Consider the following 20,026-nt stretch of genomic DNA (forward strand, 5'->3'; position numbering starts at 1 on the left):
CTTTCAAAAGGCCTCAGTTTCTTCATCTGAAAAATGGAGAGAATATAGGGTTCTACCTTCTGGGGGGGTTGTAAGTTAGTGCACATAAAGCATTTAGAACTGTGTATGGCACACAGTGAGCATGTCAATAGATATTACTTGCAACTATTGAGTATACCTTATAGATCACTGTTTATCACTTAGGCAGCCATCCTGAGCTAAACTTGATCAAAATTAGGGCTTCTCTTCCCATGTTTATTTTGAGGTTGGTATATGCTGAATTATGGAATCGTTCAATGGAAAGACTCTTCAACTCTCAAGAAATCAATTTAATGCAAGTAGTAACTATTTATTGTATTGACATATTTACAAAATATTACAAAGTGAAATACCACTCTAATTCACCATATTACACAAGGGCTGCATTACAGGCAAGACAAAGTATATGGAAAAACATTTACTTCTGTCTTTGGTATTAGAAATCTACACAAATCCGCAGCACTTAAAGTTTCCAATACAAAGTATTAAACATAGACAAAGATGTAATTGGCAACATCATGAAAAGGGGCTCTAATATCCTCTGCTAGGAAACCCCCAGGTCCATGAAATGCAACAGGAAGACCCGACACCATTTGTAAGAGGGAGTCTATGGGCTAAAATAACGATAAAAGAAATAATACAAGCTACAGTACTGTACACAGGAGTGTTTCAATTTGTGTGAAGCTGCTCTCTCCATAACCACAGTTGGCTGACAGGAACAGACAAAACATTCCCAAGACACAGTCGCAGATAAGACTTTAGAGGAAAGAATCCATTCTAAGAGTACGCCTTGAGGGTATAACTTTACTGTACAGAACATTTTATAAAATTCATTTTTGTGATCATTTACACATATACAAAAACCTAACTGGTTTTAGCAAATAATTTTTCTAAAACGCAATCACAGTTTACATAATTCTGAGGTAAAGGTCCTGAATCTACCCTATTCGAGAAGTCCTAGCTCACAAGGGTCTCTAAAGGGGGATGTGTCCACTGAACATCAAGTTCTGGCACTCAAGTGGGTTGGGGAGGGGCAGGCCACCCCCCCCTCATTTCAGAGATGACCCAGAATTTCAGAACTGAATGTTCCTAGTTTGGCTCTATTAAGTTAATTCTTCTAATGTTTTGTTTTGTTTTCTTCAAACATGAAACAGTCTCTGAATCATGTCAGAACATGACTTCTGCCATGGAGAAAATATTTCATCAGGAAAGGGCCAAGTTAGCGTCTTAACTAACTTGACTGTCTTGACTGGGGACTCGGTGGATCCACGAAAAACATATTTAGACTCCTCACATAAAAAGTGAAGTCTTGGTCGAAAAAAAATGCACGCAGAACTGATCTTCCCACCAGTTAATACACACCCAGAAAAGGCCTGCTGCTAAGAAGAACCTCAGTGAGCAGCTGGGAGCCCAAAGTGAATAAGACCACAAAAGTCTAGCAACCCTCCTTCTGTCTCAGAAATGCATAAAGGACCCAGCTGTGCTTTCCTTCCAAAATCCTCAACAAAGTTGTTTGTGCTACTGTAAATACTCCAAGAAAATGTGGGAATCTGCAAATACGTCCCAGGTCTTTTTTGGGGGAGGAGGAAAAGGCATGTATTAATATCTGTTGCTTCTATAAAATGACTTACTATAAATTACGGCCCTTGATCTGTTCTGTAAACAATGCCACCTTACTCTGGTTACTTGCAACTCCCTACAATACACCCAGCCAAGATTATTTCACAAAGTATAGTATGACATTTCCAAAATAACCCTATGAAATCCTGAAGGTTGTGGAGATTTAATAGGAAGACGCTCTTTTCTACACACTGGGGTTTTTTTCTTTTTATAAAGAAGTTTGCAAATATAATCAGGACATCAAATGAATAATTAAAACTCCTCTGGGATACTTCACTTATGAAGCAAACGTGAACATTTGCCTCTTATATTTTATCATGAGTCACATCTGGGGGTAAAAGTGTTTGCCAGGCAGTGAGTCACCTTGTGAGGCAATTTAAGACAAGTAATGCTGCTGGACCTTTCCATTAAGCTGCCCAAATGGCAGAACTCTAATTTTTCTTCATGCTGGGAAAAGTAAAATTAAACCTCTGCTTCTTTGTACCTTCAAAAATTCTGGTGAATGGAACATGGGAAGTAAATATGCATTAAACATTTACTAATGGCTGACATTCATGGTGTCTAACTGGACGAAGTAAAAAGAAACATGCACCAATGTGTTTGCAGGGCTCTTTTGGGAGGAAAAGCTTTTGGCTTTGCCCTGGTCCCTGACCATGACAGACTGGCAGGCTGTTTCTTGCACAGCTCTAGGCAAGCCATTAATCTGTCAGTACCAGCATCTTTAGAAATCCCAGCATTAAGACTTAGGAGGGGAAAAGGAGGGAGGATGTTGAATAGCCAGAAATGCAGCTTTTTAGACATTTCAGTTAATTCATAATGCTGTGCAGGCTTCTGTTTATCCCTTCTCTGAAATTTCTGGTGCAGGGTGCAACGCTGGATTGGCATTTATTCATCCTCTTCTACATATGTGGATGGAAACCAGCCCACCTAAAAAAGAAAAGCAACCAACACAGCAACGTGACTTAGCATCTGGCACCTCAAAGGGCCGAACAAACAGACCATTTGGTTTTCTAATACCCTGATTAAACTGGGGTTTTATGCCCACTGCAGGTGAAGAAGATTGGTTTAGCTGTTCCTAGAAGCCTGAGTGAGTGAGTGATAGAAATGCAGGAATAAAATAAGCTTAAACAGTGTTCTAATCTGCTAGCACACAAATAAATATGTAAATTAAGTGTAATATGGGCTCTACTACTTAACGCTTCCTGTTTTTTGCTATAGAACAAGATATCAAGACAGAGGTAATATGTCCCATTCTTTCCAATGTAGATCAACAGCTCTCATAGATATTTTGTATTCCATATAAAGTTTATGCTCTGAGCTAGAGACTAAAACCCTTCCCAAACAGGAAGCCATCAAACTTGCCCAGGTGAACTTCATTTATGCCACTATCATATTCATTCAACACATTTTTCGTGAGTGACTATTATCAGTAAGGAACACCACCAGTCTCCAGAGCCCGGGCTCTGTGAGGTGAAGCCTGCAATGCAGTACAGGGCCTTGTCCCCCGCACCACAGTGGGTGCCAATGACTGCCCAGTCCCCTTCATTCACTGCACAACCACATCGAGAGGGACAACTCACCCTGCCATTTACTTCTCCTCTCCACCAGCCATTTGCACTCATCTTCGTGTAAATCTTCACCACATCTCCTTTCAACAAGGACAATTCTCGCATATCTCTTGCACAGAAGTCATACCGAGCGATGGCAATACCCAGCACTTTCGGACTTAACACTGTAAAGAAATGATTGGGAGTCAGAATTGGTTTGCAGTTTAACAACCATAAGAACCTAATCAGATGACTGTTATAGATGCTATCAAAATGCACAGCCGTGATTTCATTACAGACTAGTGATAATGGCAGAGGAGCTTGAAAGCAGCAGAATTGCTGTTTCAATTCAATCAGGTGTAGTCAAGCGCATTTCATGAAGTTTAAAGAACCACTGTCCTGTTTTCACATTCTTCATAAAAACTTCAAAACACGGACTAGTTTTTGTAAAAAAAAAAAAAAAAAAGTTAATATCTAAGTTACTAAGGTGATAGAATCTAAAATAACTAGTATAAATTTCCTATTGATGGCACAGTAATCTATTTCTAACTAGAACTTCTAAGACAAAGGCTTTACATTGTTATCTCGTAACCTTTTCGACTAAGACTCAAAACAACCAGATTTTTTGCTCTGAAAGCCTCCTGTTGAATCCATGTCATCACTTCTTGTTAAACGGGACTTCTTCCCCTAACCAGCCTTTTTTTTGTCAAGACTATTTGGGGATAAACTCAGTTTTTATTTTATATATAATTTCACTACATGAAGAAGCTTAAATCAGGTTTCACAGAAAGAACACACAAATACCATCCATTTATCTTCTCTCTTTCAAACAAATACTGCCTTATAGAAAACCTTTACTGAAGTATGTAACCAAAAATAAGAAGTCAGAGTGTTCATCTTCTATATCAGATTGTTTTTATGTTAGGAGAGGAGCTAACTTACTCCCTGCCCTCACCCACCCTGCCCTGAATGGAAAACTCCATTCAAGCTGTACGTTTGTCTGTCTCTAGTGTTTCATAACACATTTTATATTAACTTCTCTACCTGTTGCTTCTTGGGGTTATAAAGTGTTTTCAATTATATGTTCAGCGATTCTGAGAATCACTCACCTGGGATTGGTGGGACTTTATAAACGTTAAATGGTAGAGGAACTTAGTATTAAAAGGAAACAAATGGGAAATGCCATACATCTGTATTTGTAACAGTTCCCAGTGCCCAGGCAGCCGCAGTTATGACCTGCATGACCCTGGAAGTGGCTGTCCACTTGGAGACAGGGAGCTTTGCCCTATTATTCATTGCAAATTGTCTTTGCAATGACAGAAACTTTTTTTGTCTCTAGGTGTCCATCATAAGATAAACGAATAGCAATGCTATAGATTTCAGAACTGTAAAGGAGTAAAAATAGGTCATTTTATTTTACTGTTCAGACACAAACCACTTTAATAGTTTTCTTACTGAAAACCATGCCATTACTGGGGCACTACTCTTAGAGTCAGTGCACATAAAAACATCCCGGGATGGAAAAACCTAATCATTAGCTTAACTGTGCGACCTTCCACAGGTCTCTTAACCCCTCTAGGCCACATTTTTCTCACCTATAAAATGAAAAGTCTATACTAGATGACTTCTAAGGTCCTTCTAGGACTAAATTTTATGATTCCATTGGGACTTACAGGTTAATTTTTTAAAATCTGTAAGAAAACATACTTTATCTAGCTATAATGTTCTCCCCTACATGTCACATAAATAGCCATTCAGGAATGTACAGCCATTTAATTCTTTGGCTAATGACAGAAATCAAGACCAGAATGCTCATACACAAACTGATGGGCACAGTCATCCTTTCAAGCAATATATACTAAATTTTACCCTCATATTTGGAGACAGAGTTGGGATTCTGGTTCTGTTTATTTTCCTAATGGAAATATATAAACATAAACACTGGCTTTTCTCAACTAAAATGTCTGATCCTCGAGAAAACTAATGATTTTATAGAGTGCTTTATCCCTCCCTTCATACTTTCAGCCCCCATCCCTTTCCAACTTCTACCCAACAGTTAAAATAGAGAATGTTTTACTGAAATACACAACATGAGCACACACGCAAAACTAGAGGAGTGAAATGTCGTGACAAACAATGACAGAAAAGAGGAAAGTGCATGGTGGGCATGTGACTCTAGGGACTGTTTGTGAGGAGATGTATCTATATGAGAAGCCATACATAGAAGTCAAAATATTTTATTTGCAAACAGAAGCAAGTTGAAAAGACATATAAAAACAGTAAAGCAGTACCTGACCAGAAAGGAGTGGAAGAAGGGGGAACAAAGCTGTAGTCTGGAGGAGTTACAAAAGAAAACCCACAGAACAAAGAAGGGGCTTAGAGAGAGAAAGAAAAAGAGAGAAGCAAAAGGACATTTAGGTATTGGCAAAAAATATCTCGACACAGCTATTTTGTTGTCTATAATCTTAAGAAAATTGTCACATCAAAGTTGGAATATCAAATTTTGCTTTCACCAACTTCTCTCCTATCACCATTTCTAAATGAAGAACAAGCCATATTTTTACATTTTGATTGACATTAGTTCTGCAATTCAGAGCTGCCTATCCCTTTACAGGTGAACAGAGCATACCCACTCCATGTTGCCATCTCTGAACCCCTTCAATCCAAGGATGGCCTTCTCCTCTTGATGTGGTGCACAATTCCCACTTTGTTACATCAGTGGAAAGGGGCATCCTGTAAATTCTTAGTGTAAATATGCTTCACATCAAAACTGATATAAAGAAGTAAGAGCTGGTAGGGTGGTATCAACATGCAGAGCCCATCAAGAATTCAAAAAAATTTCTCATACAATTTCTTAGGAACCACTCCCATCCCCCAACCAAGCATGCACATGTGGTCTTATTTCTAGAAATAAAATGTAAATCACTCTGAATCTTATCATATCCGGAAAAGAAAGTAAATATATCTCTAAATAGAAGGAATGTACAGAAAAACAGCATGTATTTGGATGCTCGAAAACTTTTCACTTTACTTTTAATAATAAAAGCTCACAACTATCAAATGGTTTTGAAGTGTTAGAAGCCATGCTTAATATTTTCTATTCAGTATTTCATTTACTCATCACAACTCAAAGGGGAAGGTACTATTTCCCCTTTATGTTTGAGAAAAACCTAGATTCAAACCCAGGCAGTGTGACTCCAGGGTCCAGGCTCTTAACTGCGGCACTGCTCTGCGTCTACCACTCTGCTTCAGGTACCTCCGTAGGAAGTGATAAAACTATCTGCTGATACTATGGTGCCATTGCAACAGAAAAGGAAGACGTGGTTATAACTTTTCTCCCAATATTTATTCTCCCCTTCATCCATGTTAATAGGTTATTTGGTTGGGCTGTGTTTGCCCAGAAGGAAGACTACATTCCCCAGTCTTCTTGCAGGTCGGTGCAGCTATATGACTAAGTTATTACCACTGGGATATAAGCAACAGTATCGTAAGGCAGTTCCTGGTACCTTTCCTGTCAAGGCAGCTGGCATATGCCTTCACCCTTCTTTCTGGTTCTTTATTCTACCCTGCTGTCTGGAATGTGAAAGCTACCATCTTGGTCCAAGAGAAGGAAGGCCTCACCTTAGGGAGGGTAGATCATGAGTTTGAAGGAACTTGGATTACTGAATATTTTATGGAACAGAGAGACCTGCCCTTCTCCTGGATTGACTACCTCCAAGTTTTTATGGGAAAGAAAAATAACCGTCTATCCTGTTTATGTCAATGGTTTTTGGTTTCTGTTACTTGTACCTGGGTTAATCTAATCTCTAACAAAGAGCCTTCTATAACCAATGATGAGGTGAAAATGGGCTAAGCAAACTGGAATGAGTCCATATAATCTTCCAATCAGGTCACTGTTTGATTTGAGAGCCATAATTCTTCCAAATTTATTTCTAGGGATACCTAAAAAGAGCAGTAGCTCATTAAGGGGATTCACGGACACAACCCAAGTACCTGGGGAGTATGGCCAAGAGAATTGGAAGGGGTTCAGTTGTTCTTGGAACCATGGACCTTGGAGCCCTCATATATGCATTGATGTATTCATGACACTTTTCTCATGAATGGCCACATGTATTTACTTTTAACCTACCCTGAAATATATTCTTATTAATAATCAAGGTTCTTTTCTGATCCATTGCATGTTCTACAGTATATTTCTTTATTTTAAAACGCAGCGCTACATTACATTACAACTAATTTTACAATCTGCCCAATTCATTTACTGCCATGCAATATAACCGGTTTGTTTTAACTTTCTTGAGACCATGCTATACCCACTATTAGAGAGAGGAGAGGAAGCCATCTCTAATTTAATGAGAAAAATGGCACACACCTAACTCTATTATTGGCAGAAAATCTGGTGCCATGATTCCTACCTCACATCTGTGAGAACCCCTCATTTTACACATTACTTCTGGCAGGTATTAGAATTTTCTCCTTGAACTGTTTTCTAAGTGTCCATTCTTGATTCTCTCTCTGGGACTATTTTATCCGTAAAGTCATAAAAGAAGACTATATATCTCCAAAATTTCTAATGAAGGTAATTTAAGTCAAGAGTCTGAAATATAATAAGAGATAAGTTAGCTCTAGAAGGAAGAAAAAGAAATCAACGAAAACACAATTAAATGCAATTTACATAATCTCAACAATAGGTAGATATATTAGATCAGATAACTTGTCTCTAATCTTAGAATATCTAACATTCCTGAAGTAATGGATGCATGAAGTAACAAAGTATGGATAATACCTCACCAAAGTGGGCCGGCCCCATGGCTTAGCAGTTAAGTGTGCGCGCTCCGCTACTGGAGGCCTGGGGTTCGCATCCTGGGCGCGCACCGATGCATGGCTTCTCTGGCCACGCTGAGGCCACGTTCCACATACAGCAACTAGAAGGATGTGCAGCTATGACAGACAACTATCTACTGGGGCTTTAGGGAAAAAAAAAGAAAAAAAACGGGGAGGATTGGCAATAGATGTTAGCTCAGAGCTGGTCTTCCTCAGCAAAGAGAGGAGGATTAGCATGGATGTTAGCTCAGGGCTGATCTTCCTCACACACACAAAAAAATAAAATAAAAAATACCTCACCAAAGGACTTGAATCTCTGTTTCAAATACATAATATCAGTGTGCTGCCCCCTCTCTCTTATCTAATCCTAAAAGCCTTATAAGCATTTGCATTCATGTCAAGTAGCTACAATTAGAATCTCCTTAAATCTGATCTAAAATATTATAACCTTAACTAAACGGTGGTTATTCCCACATGGTTAGGTCTTGGCTCCTCTGCTCACTTTTCACTAATTTTTTCCCCAATGAATGGAACAGATTCTTGGCTATGCCTTGGCTCCTCACCTGAATTCCAGTCTGTGATTTCAAGTGTTTTGATGACAGTGCCATGAGGTACAATCATTATCTCTGATTTAACTCGTCTGAAACCAAACTCATCATCTTCCTCCCTGTAATCTAGCTCAACCTCCCACATTTCTGTTCTTTTTTTTCAATGACTCCCATGTTCTCTTTGCAAACTATCCTTGCAAAGTCAGTATAAACTTTTGTTTGGTTCTTTCTGTTCACTCTCTTTTTCCTCTGAAATAAGAAGCTATTCCTTCACTGAATTCTCAGCTCCACCATCCCAATCCAGGACTTAGACCATTTCTAAACTAAGACAACTGCCTCCCAACTGGCCTTCTTGCTTTTGACTTTTTTTCTTTCCATTCTACTCTTTTTTTGTGTGTGTGTGTGAGGAAGATCAGCCCTGAGCTAACATCCATGCTAATCCTCCTTTTTTTTTTTTTGCTGAGGAAGACTGGCTCTGAGCTAACATCTATTGCCAATCCTCCTCCTTTTCTTTGCCCCAAAGCCCCAGTCGATAGTTCTATGTCATAGTTGCACATCCTTCCAGTTGCTGTATGTGGGACACGGCCTCAGCATGGCTGGAGAAGGGGTGCATCGGTGCGCGCCCGGGATCCGAACCTGGGCCGCCAGTAGCGGAGCGTGCGCACTTAACCGCTAAGCCACGGGGCCGGCCCCCTTTCCATTCTATTCTAAATACTACCTCAGCTACTCATAAACATAGATTCATCATTCTTTTTCCTAACTTATGAAATCCAAACTCTTGACCTGAACTCCACAACAACTCATAGGCTGGCTGCATCTTGCCTTTCTAACCAAATCTGCCAGCATTTTCCCATACAAACTCTCTTCACCCAGACCAGCTTCCATGAGCCTTCCCTGACAATCCAGACAACACCTGTCCCTTCTCTGTTCTTTCTAGCCATCTGTTAGGCACTTACATCATGGCACTCCCTGGCTCTGCTGTTTAATTAGTGTATGTGCGCCTGTGTTGTATCTTCAGTCAGTCATTGATTCTGGAGAGCAGGGCCAGCTCTTCTGCTGCTTCTGCATCCCCACAGGATTAGGTCCAGTGCTAAGCAACCAAAGCTGCTGAATGGACAAGTACCTCAGCAGGATATTTAATTCTGCAAGCTCCTTGGGCCTCCTCTTCTTATTCGTTGAGCTCATCTTTTGCTCACTTAACTGCTCAAAGAGACTTCCAACAAAAGGCGGAACAACACAAAGAAGAGAATGTAAAATATGTTCAGGTTTTATTCCATAGTATCCCTGCAAGCCAGAATCTATCAATGATATTCCTATAATAACTGTAGTTTTTTCTGAGATGCTGAACAACTATTAAATACTGTATGTCTCATGGCATTAACCATACTGTATGCCTGAGGAATCTTCTTAGGAGTGCAAGGTTAATCAGTTTCTCCCGCCACCCAGTGTAGAGCTCTCAGCCAAACATTTTAAGGATTGGTAGGGATGCTTTCTACTTTTCGATACATGTAACATGACTTATTGTTGCCATTCTTCCTGTACATCAATTTTCACTGCCTTCGGGTCCTTAATTCTCGTGGGCTAGCAAAATTGCATTTGCATGCCTGCCACCTATGGAGTCAAGAGTATAAGATAAGATGTTTCCCTAGGAAATTATGGATTTAAATCTAGATGTAAGCAATGTCAAAATAAGGTATTTGATAAAAATATTCTGCAGAATGGTTTAACCTGCGAAACATATTTACATCCGTAACAAGAATGTATCCACCTATTTCCACACACATATACAGATATATGGTCTCTTCGGGAAACTTCTCCTATTATACTAGATGCCACTAATGTAAAAATTATTGGTAGGTGCATATCCTGGAATGGCATTAGAAACAGCGGAGTAAGTGACATTCAAATGGGAATGCTGAGGGGATTATTATTTCCCATCCCTTTCACTCCTTGGTAATAATCACTTTACCACCTAATATTATAGATAGCTTCTTGAAAGAAAGAACTCTTTTATTCATATCAGTATCCACTGAGACAATATTAAATCAATGTTGAGACCTTTTTCATTGAAGTAATCATTTTTGCAAACTGCATACTTTAGTTAAGGGCCTAACTTTCCTCCTTCCTCAAACACTTTCAACTCCGCATTAGCACAGATAAAGGAGAACCATGCTCAGAGACTCCATCACATTCAGGCAGGTCTCTCTGGTTATTTTTCATATGTATGATACCTGGCACTCAATTGGGTTAATATTCATGGAACATGAGCAAATGAGTGGCTCATTATGACTCAATATTTCTCATTAGGAACTATTAAGAATTCAGTCAAATATTATTTATCAATTTTTCCAAGTTAAACAAAACTTGAAGTACTAACATTCTCTAATTGAAACAGAAGCTATCTGTTAAATAAATAACTTTGGAATAGAAGCTATCAGCATAGCCATTATCAACTGATTGGCAAATCATTAGTGAATGTTATTTGGTTCTGAGACTTGACTGAGAAGACAGAGCCATAGAACACAGAAGTATGTCAATTAAAAAAAGAAGATCACAGTGTTTGCAGTAGAATAAAAAAGTACTAGTGAATTGATATCTGATGTCTATACTTTTGTTGTCATGGCTACCTAAGCATTGCTTTAAAGTCATATGCTCTGCCTTGATCAGGCTATTCATGTTCATGAGCAAATGAAAACCTACTCAATTTTCAGTAACATTTGAAATTTGTACACAGTAGAGACCAAACAACCAATACTCTTCCTTAAGGCACTGGCTATCAAATCACAAAGCATTTTTGAACTACCACTTAATTATCCATTACATGTATAACTAAACATTACGCTAAGCATTTGCTAATTATTCTCTGGCGTAGACATTACCTAATGCTCAGCTTTAAGTTGTAACAACCACATGTGTTCACATTCATTTATGTAACAAAAAGTTGTTAGCAAAAGTAGCAGGCAATTGGACCAACAGTACTATGGATACAGTGATTCCTGAGTTTGCTGCCAGCAGCCGCCTAGAGGTTTTCCAGAAGAACGATGTTCCTATGTGTGATCTTTGATGAGGGATCCAGGAGGTTCTTTTTACCAAGATTGTCTACGGATGGCCTAGCAGCGGAGAACATGCTGAGAATTTAATGAATGTTTAATTTCAATGTGTGATCTTTAACCTGGTTTTATTTTTGAACTTAGCCACAGCTTCTTCTTAGAGTCCCAGCAACATTCATTGGCATAGTATCAAATATCTGCTCCTCCATCTCCCTCCAATGTTTAGTGTTTATTGTATATTTTATATATTGTCACTGAAAAAAACTAGGAATAATTCAGATTGGCTTCATTTAACTGAATGCTGACATCTGGTAAACGGACAAATCTCCTTTAACCTGAAATTCAAAGATAAACTAGAATGATTGGAAAAAATAAACAGCTACTTTGTATTCAAAGCTGCATAGTATAAACATATAAAGCCATTAAAGGAAAAAAAAAGAGTATAAGGCCTTTCTTATTGTCATAGAAAATGGATCATATGACATTTCTAGGGATTTCAGATTATTTATAGGCATCCAGTTTATCAAGATGTGAACTTTATTCTAAATTCTCACTCTTTAAAAATAATTGGCAGACATTTATTAAATAACTACTAATGTGCCAAGTACTGTGCTAAAGTGCTACAGAAGATATAACAAATAAGACAGAACATCTGACTTCAAAGGAGCTTACAAATCAGTGAAGAGACAGACACATGTGGAAACGATATAGAGATATGGAAATTATTCATTTTGGATGGAGAATGCTATGACTAGACTTTAGGCTCCACTTGAGCCCCACCCTCCACCTCTCCAAAAATGTCCAAGTTTCCAGTTGCTAGGGCCAAAAACCTTAGAGTAATCCTTGAATCTTCTCTTACTATTCTCTCTCACATCTGATGTATCAGGAAGTCCTGTTGGATCACCTTCAAATTATTTCACCTAGACGGCCACACGTTGGTTCAACCCACCACCATCTCTCACCTGGATTGCTGCATTAGCCTCCTACCTGGTCTTTCCATTTCTGCTTTGTCTTCCTCTTCCCCGTGGTCTTTTTTGCAACATAGAAGCCAAAATAATCCTGTTAAAACTTAAAGTCAGACCGTATCTCTCCTTTGCTTAAATCTGTCCAATGGCTTCCCACTTCTTCCAGAGTAAAGCTCAAGTGCTATAAGGCCTCACATGGTCTGGCCTCCTTGACCTCTCTGAATTCATCCCTGCTGCTCTTTCTCTCCGTCCTTCTGCTCTGGCCACATTGCACATGTCGTATATGCTCCTTCCTTTGCACTGGCTATTCCCTCTCTCACCTCCTTGAGTCTTTACTCAATGTTACTTTCACCATGAGGCTTACACTGATGCCCTATAAAAGAGTCATGGACACATACTGCTAGTACCATGTGGTACAGAGAGAAAACAGGGTTTACTGGGGGGGATAATATATAAGCAGAGAAGTAGGTAGAGTGCATGCAATCTCCCAAACTCCCATTGTCCTGCTGCTTAGGTTGGACACAGACAGTGTGCACACAACATGGTCAAAGTTCCAGCAGCCTACTCCACATATTGATAGGGTATTTATGCGTTTATAATAACAAAACTCCCTGTTTGCTACGGACTGAATGTTTGTGTCCCCCTCAAATTCATATGTTGAAACCTAATGTCCAATGTGATGGTATTAGGAGGTAGGGCTTTTGGGAGGTGCTTGGGTCATGAGGAAGAAGCCTTCATGAACAGGATTAGTGCTCTTATAAAAGAGATCCCATAGAGCTCCCTGGCCCTCTTTCCACCATGTGAGGACACAAGGCACCTTCTATGAACCAGGAAGCAGGTTCTCACTAGACGCTGAATCTGACAGTGCTTTGATCCTCGACTTTCCAGCCTCCAGAACTGTGAGCAATCAATTTGTGTTGTTTATAAGCGCTCCGTCTATGGTATTTTTTTATAGCAGCCCGAATAGACTAAGACACTGGTCGTATGAGTGGCCTTGTTAGAAAACAGAGCTTCTGGAGCCAGTGGCTGGTGTCAAACTGTTCTACTGTTGACATAACTCAGAACTGCTGAACCAGCTCTCTGCTAAATTACCAAAAGGAGGGAAAACGAGCCTCCAGTTTTGTTCCTCATCACCGACCACCCCAGTTAAAACTGTAAGCTATCCCCAGCACTCCTGAGCACCTTACCTCGTTATATTATTTTTCCAGAGCACTCAGCAACTTCTAATATACTATATAATTTATTTTGTACCTATTATCTGCCTTCCCCACTAGCGTGTAAGTTCCACAAATGCAGAGACTTCTGTCTGCTTTTTTCATTGCTGTACACCTCCAGCAATTTGAACAGTGCCTGCCCTGCAGTGGGCTCTCAGTAAAGACCTGTTGGATGAATGAATGTGGGGACCTACTGAGGGGGCTGTTGGTGAGGATGTAATAACTAAAGAAGAGATGAGGAAAAATCTTGGATTCATCCAAAAACGGACAACTTAGGAGGAAGGATAAAGGAAAGAGGGGAAATTAACTGGTAAAGATTGAGCTTTGAATAGGAAAATATCTGAACTAGCAAGTCAGAAAATATTGAAATGTTGGTGCTCAGTTATGTCACAAATCTGAGTGTTTCCAGAGGAGGGTGGCCAGGATGGTGACAGATTTGGCAACCATATACGTGAAGAGGGATTGAATAACCTGAGGTAGTTTATATTAAAAATGAAAAAGAAAAGAAAAGAAACAGTGGGGAAGGGGAAAAAAGCACACCAGCTGAAAGGTTATCAGGATAGATTATAGTATATTTGCTTTGAGTAGTTCTAAAGAGATGAACTAACTATGGTAAGTAGATATAGTAAGTCAAATTGTTGCATCAATATAAGAAAAAAATTTTTTTAATTTGTTCAAGAAATAAATTGGGTGCTTTGTGTGGTAGCGGACCTAAAGTCACTTGAGTGATGATGACACAAAGCCTAATGATGACCTCTCAGGAATGTCACAAAAGGTACTTGTTGGAAAAAGCCTCTGCCAGGGCTAATGTGGCTGATACTGAGGGGCCTATATACAACAAGAATTCCTCCTGCATTCCTATCTCTTGTTTAGATGTTAAGCTACGTTGTATGTGACACTTAAGAGGTGCGTGTGATATAGTGTTTCTAGACGCGCAGTAAATGTTGAATTCATAAGGCAATGAATGAAAGGAGACCCTAGCTGAGTCTGTACTCAACTTCTCATACTATTAGGAGACAAGAGAGCTGCAGAGTTAAGACCTGCTACCTTATGCCGATTTGGAATTCAGTAGGGGAAGTAGCATATCAGTGGCACATAGCAGACAATAAAGAGCTTTCAGCATCGATCATCAAAGCTAGGAGCCTGGTCCAATTTTTAGGAAGGAAAGAGGAATTCCTCTCAATTTAGACACACTTCTGTTTATTTTACAGGAAAGAGAGACTAGAAAAACCAAAAGCTTGGATGAGCGCTGCTGTATGAGGGCACCACAGTCAATTAGGGAACATTATACATATTAAGAACAGTTTTTAATTTAGAATATTAGGTTTATGAGAAAGGACAGAATAAGAGATGCAAGAACATAAGGACTGCTTTTTGAGCTTTAAAACATTAAAAAAGATGGCTTTGGGGGCTGGCCCGGTGGCGTAGTGGTTAAGTGCGCGCACTCCGCTTCGGCGGCCCAGGGTTCGCAGGTTCGGATCCCGGGTGCACACCAACGCACCGCTTGTCAAGCCATGTGGTGGTGGCATCCTACATAAAGTAGAGGAAGATGGGCACGGATGTTAGCCCAGGGTCAATCTTCCTCAGCAAAAAGAGGAAGACTGGCAACGGATGTTAGCACAGGGCTAATCTTCCTCACACACACACAAAAAAAAGATGGCTTTGAATGAGGTTATCTGAATCTATAGAATTTATATCTGCAAGCTATATTTCTGAAGGGGCCCTGGTTACTGGCTACTAATTTTTAAAGCTATCAGGTTCAGGATAAAAATGCCTTACAGTAGCTAGTAAAGCTCTTGAAGTAAGTAAATAAAAAAGAGAAGCCAAATATGACCTAATAATGAAGATGTGCAACTATAGTTGATCAGCTGTCCAAGAACAGTAAATTCTGTGGACATCATAGACACTCTGAGGGAAAAGAATATAAAAATGTCAGCAGTATGTTATCACTACCTTAGCCCAAGAAGAGTGTGCACACTGGGAGAGCATAGCTGAAGCCCAGGAAATGGAAGTGTAAACCAAAGTCCCAAGAAAAAGGAGAAGGCTTTTATAAATACATTAAAAATTGTCAAATGAGGCTAATGTAACATTTCACACTGGGAGCGGAAGGTGGTAGCCGGAGCAGCAGTAGTAACAGCAGGAGCTGGAGCACATAGTACCTCCCACGAGCCAGACATTGCTCTAAGTACTTCACATATACTAACTCTTTTAAGGCTCATAACATGAGCATTAAACACTATGAGATAGTGTTGCATGATGAAATAAACGAGGGAAACTCTAGGTAAACTGTCACTTTCCTATATCACACAAGCAGGATTTCTGGTACACCTGTTTGACAAAGGAAACCTTTCATAGTGCGTCTCGCAAGGCAGGTGGTTCATGGAATACTCCATTGGAGACATTAATCTAATGTATGTAAAAAGGGTTTGAAAAATATGGTGCTCTGTTAATCACTGAATTATTGAATATCAGAGAGGATTATTAGGCTCTTATCCCATATCAAATATTTTGTGCAGTGCCTCAGACTAATGGTCATGTAGATTTTTCTTGGAAATTTTCATTGGCTAGAAGAGCATTCTCTCAGGAAGACAGTGCATTTCACTGCAGGAAAGTTACAATCTACTGAAAACACTTCATCATATTAAGGAAATGTTTCCCTGTAACTCCCATCCATTGCCTGTCTGCCTTAATAGTGCAAAGTCCTCTTATAACTTCAAGTCATAAACACTAAAAAAAGAGAAATTAAAATAAGGATGGAAAAATCTAGAGAAAAATTAAAAATTAATACTATGAGATTATAGTGGGTTGAATGGTACACGCCCACCCCCCCCCCAACATGTCCACCCAGAACCTGTGAATGTGACCTTATTTGGAAAAGGGATCCTAATGTAAATTAAGGATCTCAAGATGAGATCATCCTATATTAGCATGAGCCCTAAATCCAATGACAAGTGTCTTTATTAGAGAAGAGAAGGGGAGATGACACACAGAGGAGAAGGTGATGTGAAGACCAGGCAGAGATTTGAGTGACACTGCTACAAACCTAGGGACACCAAGAATTGCCTGCAGCCATGTAGAAGCCAGGAGAGAGAAGAGAATGGATTCTCCCTTAGAGCCTCCAGAAGCAATCAACTCTGCCAACATTTGATTTTGAACTTCTGGCCTCCAAAACTGTGACAGAGTAAATTTCTGTTGTTTTAAGCCACCCAGTTTGCGGTAATTTTTACAGCAGCCCTAGGAAACTAATACTGTGAGAGTAAAACAAATATTTAAGTTACCAGAATAAAATTAGATCAAACCAAATCTAAATGCCAACTGACCAAGGAAAAACAAAATACTTAGGATTGGACAAGAAGATCAGAAAATAAGGTAGATGAATATGGGTACGTTGGGTTACAAGAGCAAGAAGGTAAAAACTAAATTAAGTGCATGTTTGAGGAATTTGTAGGAAAGAGATAATAAATATTATCCACTATCACACTGTAATAAAACTAATAAATAGTGGTTAAGGCATTATCAGGATGTTTCAGGAATTATCAGGAATAAGAAAGCTATATTATGTTACATTGAGATAAGTAAATATGAATGATACAAACCCCCAAGTCCAAGTTTTTAAAACTGGCTAAAATGAAGGTTATGTACCTTGTCAGAGGGCTAATAGAATAAGGGGGACACATCCGTGGAAGGAAACAGACCACACCAGGAGGAGCATCTCAGGCTCCGGCTCTGGCTTTTAGCTTTTCCTGCAAGGTCATTTGTATGGTCCCAATGACCCAGAAAGCCTTTGTCACTTTTTGAAGAATTGCTATATTTGTTACCACACCAAAAGGAACATGCTGATCTATCTTTTGTTCAAATCCCCCCCATCTTTCCATGCTTTTTCAAATGTCAACTACACATAGCACCTTAATACCTGCTATGTCTCCCAAGGACCTTAGGTTCTGACTTCACTTCTTTAGCCTTTTCTGACACCTGTTTCATGAAAGCACCGTGCAAAGTGCAATTGAGAATGAGAAGCAAATGAGCCTGGTTCCTAGGGAACATTACACCAGAAGAAATCATTAAACGTATATAAAAATAATACTGTATTCTATGTAAACTATGAAATGAATGTTAATGACTCACAAAACCCAGACCACTTTTCTTGATGCCAACTGCCTTCTGAACCATTGAGTATGCACAGATACTAAAACTTTGTGCAAAACCGAATGTATTATGTTCTCCTCTGTAACTGTTACGTCTCCTCTGTTTCCTGATCAGTCAATGGTTTCACCATTTGCCAGTGGTCCAAGGCAAATACTCATATATCATACTTGTACTACTTCTACCTCAATTCCTTTATCCAATCAATTCGACCTCCAGAATATATCCACATCTGCCCACTGTCCTGCTCCACTGTCATTATTCAACTCTTGTCCAAACCACCTTCATCCCTCCTATGGACATCTGCAATAGCTTCCTAACTCATCTCTTTTCTGTCCATGCCTCCCTCCAAGCCACACTCACAGAGTAGCCAGTGATCTTTTAAAACAATGTAAATCAGCTCATATCATGTTCTGCTTATAAAGCTACAACACATTCCCATTGTATATAAGAGAATCCACTCGCTATGCTCTAAACACGTTGACCTCCTTTGTATTCCCTAAACATGCAAAGTTATTTCCTATTTAAGGTCCTTTACACAAGCCACTTCGTCACTGAGGAGTTTCCCTTCTCTCCATTACCCCACACCCTGCCAATCCACATAGATCCTTTAAGTTTTGTCTAGATGTCACTTCTTCAAAATGTCCTTCCCTGACTCAACAGGTTAAACAGGCCCTCTTGTCATACCCTTTCACCTGTGCTTCTGCTCCACAAGACTTAGCAAAATCTGTGGTTATTAATGAAGTTATTTGTTTTATGTTTGTTCCTGTCCACCAGATTGTCTACCTCATTCACCATTATACTCTAGCATCTAACACAGGGCCTGACACATGGTAAGCGTTGAATAAATATTGGTTGAATAAAAGAATGAACGAATAATAAGCAAATACAATGAGGTCACAGGTAAGGAACAGATGGTTTCAAATATGACCTACTCCGTACTCTACATACTCCAAAGTCAGCGCACCAAGCTCCCCCTGCACCTGCAGCAGGTGAAAAAGAAGGATGCTGCCATTTTCTCCCAATTCTGTTAGACCTATTCAGCTATTAGGATCATTTCCTAATTTTAAAACTTTTAATTCTGAAATAATTCAGACTTAAGGAAAAGCAGCAAGAATAGTGGAAAGAATTCCCATATGCTTTTCACTCAAATGTTAATATTTTACTATGTTTGCTTTATCAATCTCTGTATTTTTCCTGAACCACTTTAGAATACATTGCAGATATAATGCCCTTTATTTCTAAACAGTTCTGTGTGTACTTCCTAAAAACAAAGGCATTTTCTTCTCTTACACGATCACAGTACAATTATCAAAAGCAAAAAATTAATCTAGAAACTTATTCAAAATTTGTTAATTGTCCCACGCATGTCCTTTACAAAAAAAAAAAAAATTATTTTTTGGGTCCAGGATTCAATCCAGGATCACATGCTGCAGGTAGCTGTCATGTCTCTTCTGTCTTCTTTAATCTGAAACAATTTCTTAGTCTTTCTTTGTCTTTCATGACATTGACATTTTTGAAGAGTATAGGCCAATTATTTCTTAGAATGTCCTTCAATTTGGGTTTATCTGATGTTTCCTGATGATTATATTCGAATAATGCACCCTGTGGGCAGGAATACCACCAAAGTGGTAGTGCGTCCTTAGAGTGTGACATTAGGGAGTCCATGATATCTATTTGTCCCATTATTGGTGATGTAAACTGTGATCACTTGATTAAGGAATTTCCAGTTTTCCTTCTGTAATTAATAAGTTCTTGGGAGAAGACAGTTTGAGATTATGTAAATATAATTACAGCCAACATTTTTTTAAAAATTAGCCAACTCTACTCTATGGTCCAACTAATTTTCCATAAATAAGAACTTGGGAAAATGTTGAAGGTCTGCTTATGGTCATGGAGTAGCTAATAGTGCACTCTTCCTAGTGTAATTGTCTATTAACACTAGCTTACCTCCTTCTCTCATGTGTACAAAGAAAGAAACCTAGGATGCTATTTTTAACAGAACATAATAAAATACCTAATCTCATTCTTCATTCATCAGATGAGAAAGCTGAGGCCCAGACAGGCTAAGTGATCTGCCTAAGGTCAGGCAGCTAC

At 39.2% G+C, this 20,026-nt stretch overlaps 1 protein-coding gene across 1 annotated transcript in view; it reads right to left on the reverse strand.

The window, feature by feature from the left end:
- Nucleotides 1–303: 303 nt before the first annotated feature.
- The window catches only part of VAV3 (vav guanine nucleotide exchange factor 3), a 352,245-nt gene continuing 332,522 nt past the window's right edge, over nt 304–20,026 (reverse strand). Inside the window, exons 26-27 of the mRNA XM_058538664.1 lie at nt 3,219–3,370; nt 304–2,565 (exon numbers count right to left, since the gene is read on the reverse strand). Of these exons, the coding sequence (XP_058394647.1) occupies nt 2,524–2,565; nt 3,219–3,370 (194 nt within the window). The 3' untranslated portion in view covers nt 304–2,523. The remainder of the gene's footprint in view (nt 2,566–3,218; nt 3,371–20,026) is intronic.

The sequence above is a fragment of the Diceros bicornis genome, chromosome 4 (genome assembly GCF_020826845.1).
Source record: "Diceros bicornis minor isolate mBicDic1 chromosome 4, mDicBic1.mat.cur, whole genome shotgun sequence".
Classification (NCBI taxonomy): Eukaryota; Metazoa; Chordata; class Mammalia; order Perissodactyla; family Rhinocerotidae; genus Diceros; species Diceros bicornis.